Below are 5,478 nucleotides of genomic sequence, written 5' to 3' on the forward strand. Positions count from 1 at the left end.
ATCTGGATCAGTTGTTCCTTCTTGCCTTTAAATTTTTGTTTGGATAATGACACGCCCTGTTTAGTCTCTGAGCCAGTAGGTGGTGTTTGTGGGTGAGATTCTTCCACACCTTTTATGATGAATCAGTAGATGCAGTAAAAGGGTGTGCAGGATGACCTCCCTGTCAGTAGGTGGCACTTGCAGGGAGGAGCGAGCTGCGGTGCTGTTTTTGGGTCCTGTAGCTAGCTCTTATTCCTCTAGAGAGGCCCTCTTGTGCCTCGGGTGGTAGGTGGGGCCCTGGGATTTCCAGGTGTGTCCTTATTCTCCACCTCAGTGAAAGGAGTGAGTCTGGGTGGGGCTGGGTTGGGCAAGCCTGCCCTCAGGCTCCACAACTGCTGCTAACAGGTTCAAAGGTCTACTCTTTGTTTCTGTGCAAAGCTGCCGGGAGGGGCTGAAATGGTTCCACTCAGCTGAAAGTCTGGGCTTGGGGGCTCGGGCTGTCCAAGACCCGCACTCTGGAGCAGGTCTCGCTCCCCTCCAATCTCCCCATCTCCAGGTCCTCTCCCAGGCCTCTGCCAGCAAGCGGGGCGTCAGGCCGATGGATCTTCCCTGGCTGTGACGTGGGCCGCGAGGTTCCCTACCCAGGATCGTAGCCTGAGCTGGGTGCACAGCCCTCTTTTAGGAGGAGGGTTGCCGCTCGGGCACACTGATCTGTCCCTGAAGGCACACACTCCTCAGTAGGCTCTTTCACAGATCTCTCTTCCGTGCCCCAGGGCAATGCGATCGTGACCTGGGTGTAGGGGGTCTGGTCTGCAGGCCTGACCCCTGGACCCTGGAAATCAATCCCTGACCCTGCCACGGGGAGGGGTGCTGGTCTTGAATCACCTACAGGGAGCCCAAGCTGGATCGATTTCACTCCACCTCGGGATTTGCCCCACTCTCCTGGAGTCCCCAGGCAAGCAGCACCTGCGAGGGCTGGCGGGTAGGGAACTCGCAGTGTGAGTACCCCCCAGTCTGCTGTAGGGCCCCAAAAGGAAAGGTCCCATTCCTTGGAGATGCCTCCGTGTGATGGCTAAATTGTCTTTCTGGGCACGCACGGGTATGGGGGGGGAAGGAGAGAATGGAGCACTATGGCGTCTGCCGCTAGGCTCGGGTCTGCTCCTGGGGAGGTGCCCCGAAGGGGCTGGGAGCCCGGCGCTGAGTCCGCAAGAGGCCACTGCTCACTGGCGACAGCCGTCTCTGGGCTGGTGTCGGCAGGTCTCTCCAGCCGCTCAGGAGCCACCAGCAGTCCAAGATGCAAGGGAGGGGGAAGTTAACTGCTCCACCTACCCTTGTCGCTGGTCTCCAAGCCTCTCGGGACCTTTCTCCTTCCAGTTCTCCTCCGCAACGTCTTCCCGTGGAGTCTCCTGTAGTTTCAGGCACCCTTCCTTCCGACCCTCACCCGATGTATGTTTCTCTGCTCGCTTATTTTTTTTTCTTTCTTCTAAAATTCGTCTTTTTTGCAGAGACCTTCTGACTGGCAGCTTGTCTCATCCGCCATCTTGGCTCCTCCCATAAAATATTTTTATAGCTGTAGTGGCCGATAATGCTCTCCTCCCCCAAAATAGGTCTACATCCTAATCCCTGGAACCTACGAGTATGTTCCATCACATGGCACAAGTGATTTTTTTTGTCATAAGTTTTAATATTGGGAAGAGTGAATTCTCCAACTCGATTCTCTTTTTTCAATACTATTTTGGCTCTTGTAGGGTCCTTGCATTTCTGTATGAATTTTAGGATCAGTTTGTTAATTTCTGCAAAAATCAGCTGGGATTTTATAGGGATTATGTTGGTTATGCAGATCAGTTTGAATAGTATTGCCACCTTAACAATATTAAGTCATCTGATCCATCAACACTGGATATCTTTCCATTTATTTAGGGCTTCTTTAATTTCTATTAACAACGTTTTATAGTTTTTAGTGTACAAGTCCTCCTATTCTTTGTTAAATTTATTCCTAAGTGTATTATTCTTTTTGATGCTATTGTAAGTGGAATTGTTTTCTTAATTTTATATTCAGACTGTTCATTGCTACTATATAGAAATATTAATACAATTGATTTTTGTATATTGATTGTGTTTCCTACAACCTTGTTGAAGTTGTTTATTAGCTCAAATAGCTTTTTTTTTTTTTTTTTTTGAGACAGAGTCTCGCTTTGTTGCCTGGGCTAGAGTGAATGCCATGGCATCATTCTAGCTCACAGCAACCTAAAACTCCTGGGCTCAAACAATCCTTCTGCCTCAGCCTCCCGAGTAGCTGGGACTACAGGCATGCGCCACCATGCCTGGCTAATTTTTTCTCTCTATATATATTTTTAGTTGTCCAGATCATTTCTTTCTATTTTTTAGTAGAGACTGGGTCTTGCTCTTGCTCAGGCTGGTCTTGAACTCCTGACCTTGAGCGATCCACCCGCCTCGACCTCCCAGAGTGCTAAGATTACAGGCGTGAGCCACCGCACCCGGCCTCAAATAGCTTTTGTTTGGCTGGGCATGGTGGCTCATGCCTGTAATCCTAGCACTCTCGGAGGCTGAGGTGGTGGATCATTTGAGCTCAGGAGTTCGAGACTATCCTGAGCAAGAGCGAGACACTGTCTCTACTAAAAAAAATAGAAAGAACTTATCTGGACAACTGAAAATATATAGAAATATATAGAGTTTGAAGTTGCTGTGAGCTAGGCTGATGCCACGGCACTCTAGCCTGGGCAATAGAGTGAGACTCTGTGTCAAAAAGAAAAAAAAAATAGCTTTTGTTTGTGTGTGTGACTCCTACTGATTTTTATATGCTCTGGAGCATTTAACAGAGTAACTAGTCTTAATTAGTACTCAGTCCATTTGCATTGCTTGATTCAATCTCTTTAAATGCCACATTGTCACAGAAGCCTTCTATCCAGTGAGTAATTGTCCAGTTCCCAGTACTATTAAATCATTCTTTTTTTCCTTTACTCTTTATCTGCAGGCTTGGGAACAATGGGCCGAGGCATTGTCATTTCTTTTGCAAAGGCCAAGATCCCTGTGATTGCTGTAGAATCAGATAAAAAGCAGCTGGAAACTGCAAACAAGATAATAACCTCCATCTTGGAACAGGAAGCATCCAAAATGCAGCAGAGTGGCCACTCTTGGTCAGGACCAAAACCCAGGTTGACTTCATCTATGCAGGAGCTTGGTAATGTAGATTTAGTCATCGAAGCAGTATTTGAGGAAATGGACCTGAAGAAGCGCGTCTTTGCAGAACTGTCAGCCGTGTGCAAGCCAGAAGCTTTTTTGTGCACCAATACTTCAGCCCTGGATGTTGATGAGATTGCTTCTTCCACCAATCGCCCTTACTTGGTCATTGGCACCCACTTCTTCTCACCAGCTCATGTCATGAAGTTGCTAGAGGTTATTCCCAGTCGATACTCTTCCCCTACTACAATTGCCACTGTTATGAACTTAGCAAAGAAGATTAAAAAGATTGGAGTAGTTGTAGGCAACTGTTTTGGATTTGTGGGGAATCGAATGTTGAGTCCTTATTACAATCAGACATATTTCTTACTAGAAGAAGGCAGTAAACCAGAGGAGATAGATCAGGTGCTGGAGGAATTTGGTTTTAAAATGGGGCCTTTTAGAGTATCCGACCTTGCTGGGTTGGATGTGGGTTGGAAATCTCGAAAGGGACAAGGTCTTACCGGACCTACGTTGCCTCCAGAAACTCCTGCCCGAAAGCGGGGCAATAGTAGATATTGCCCAATTCCTGATATGCTCTGTGAATTAGGACGATTTGGCCAAAAGACAGGTAAGGGTTGGTATCAATATGACAAGCCAATGGGTAGGATTCACAAACCTGATCCCTGGCTTTCCAAATATCTATCACAGTACAGAGAAACCTATCACATTGAACCACGTATCATTAGCCGGGATGAGATCCTTGAGCGCTGCTTATATTCACTTATCAACGAAGCGTTCCGTATCTTGGGAGAAGGGATAGCTACTAGCCCAGAGCACATTGATGTTATCTACTTACATGGGTATGGATGGCCAAGGCACAGGGGCGGGCCCATGTTCTATGCTTACACAGTTGGGTTGCCAACAGTTCTAGAGAAGTTACAGAAATATTCCAAGCAGAATCCTGATATTCCCCAACTGGAGCCCAGTGACTATCTAAAAAAACTGGCTGCCCAGGGAAATCCTCCTCTGAAAGAATGGCAAAGCTTGGCAGGGCCCCCCAGCAGTAAATTGTGATTCATCCTTCCAAGAAATTAAATCCAAAAATCTAAAGTAAGAATGCTCTGAAATACAAAGCAAAAGAAATAATCAGTTGGCTAAACCTCTTCTTTGAGTCTTCTGTCTGATGACTCTGATGGGTCAAATCTTTAGGGATGTGCTTCCTACACCTCTCAATCTGTCCCTGTCAGATCAGTTCAATGAATAAACTTGTATGAATATGATACAATGATAGCTGATGAGAGATCCTCAGGAATAATATGTCAATGAATAAAGGATAAATGCAGCTAAGTTACAAATTCATTTTGACTCCTTTCAACTTCACCTACATAGTATTGATTGGAAATCTCATGAATCATAACGTATTCAACAAACATTAAAGTTTCAGGCAAAACATACGTGGGAAGTGGTGAGGGAACCAAGTACTTCAGACCAGAACAGGGAACTCAGGGCAGCTTGGCAAGTCATGCTCCACATGTCACTTCTGTCCAAGGCCCAGTGTGTACAGTTGTGCTTGCTACTTGCAAGATGGTGATTTCTCCAAGCCTAGAGGATGTCCATAAGCTGGTCTTTATGGTCTTTTCTATTCATGGAGAAGTAACAGAAAGCAGTAAGTTGTTAGCTTAGTATAAGAAGGGATCTTAGAGAACATCTAACCTTCTAGGATTTCTTAATTCTGTGATAGAGTAATGATGCCAATTTCCCTGTCACGACAAGTCTTTGTGATGTTGTATATGGAAACGGTCGAGTCATGAACAATCCAAAATTATTGCAAAACAAATTTTGTATAATTTTGTTATAGGAGTTCTTCTCTTTTACTTTTTGCCTTGGGTAGTTAAAAATCAAGGGGCTGGTCAACACAAAAACTTATACACAAATTCTGTATAGCAGAATTACTCACAATAGCCCCAAACTGGAAATAATCCAAATGTTCATTAGCTGATAAATGGATAAACATAATGTGGTGTATCCATACAATGGACCCTTATTCAGCCATAAAAATAAAGTCCGATACAACATGATGAACCTTGAAAACATTAGACTAAGTGAAAAAATCCAGTCACAAAAGGCCACATATCGGATGGACATGTATATGAAATGTCCAGAGTAGGCAAATCTCTAGAGACAGAAAGTACGTTAGTGGTTGCCTAAGGCTAGAATTGTTGGGGAGTTGGGAATGGGAAGTGACTGCTAATAGGTACAGGATTTCTTTTTGGGTTGGTAAAATGGTCTAAAATTATTGTAGTGATGGATGCATAA

General features: G+C 45.1%; 1 protein-coding gene across 1 annotated transcript in view; it reads left to right on the plus strand.

The window, feature by feature from the left end:
• The window catches only part of EHHADH (enoyl-CoA, hydratase/3-hydroxyacyl CoA dehydrogenase), a 74,131-nt gene extending 68,962 nt beyond the window's left edge, over positions 1–5,169 (plus strand). Inside the window, exon 7 of the mRNA XM_012641890.1 lies at positions 2,975–5,169. Within this exon, the coding sequence (XP_012497344.1) occupies positions 2,975–4,236 (1,262 nt within the window). The 3' untranslated portion in view covers positions 4,237–5,169. The remainder of the gene's footprint in view (positions 1–2,974) is intronic.
• Positions 5,170–5,478: the final 309 nt, after the last annotated feature.

This window comes from Propithecus coquereli, unplaced genomic scaffold (genome assembly GCF_000956105.1).
Source record: "Propithecus coquereli isolate 6110/MARCELLA unplaced genomic scaffold, Pcoq_1.0 Scaffold10, whole genome shotgun sequence".
NCBI lineage: Eukaryota > Metazoa > Chordata > Mammalia > Primates > Indriidae > Propithecus > Propithecus coquereli.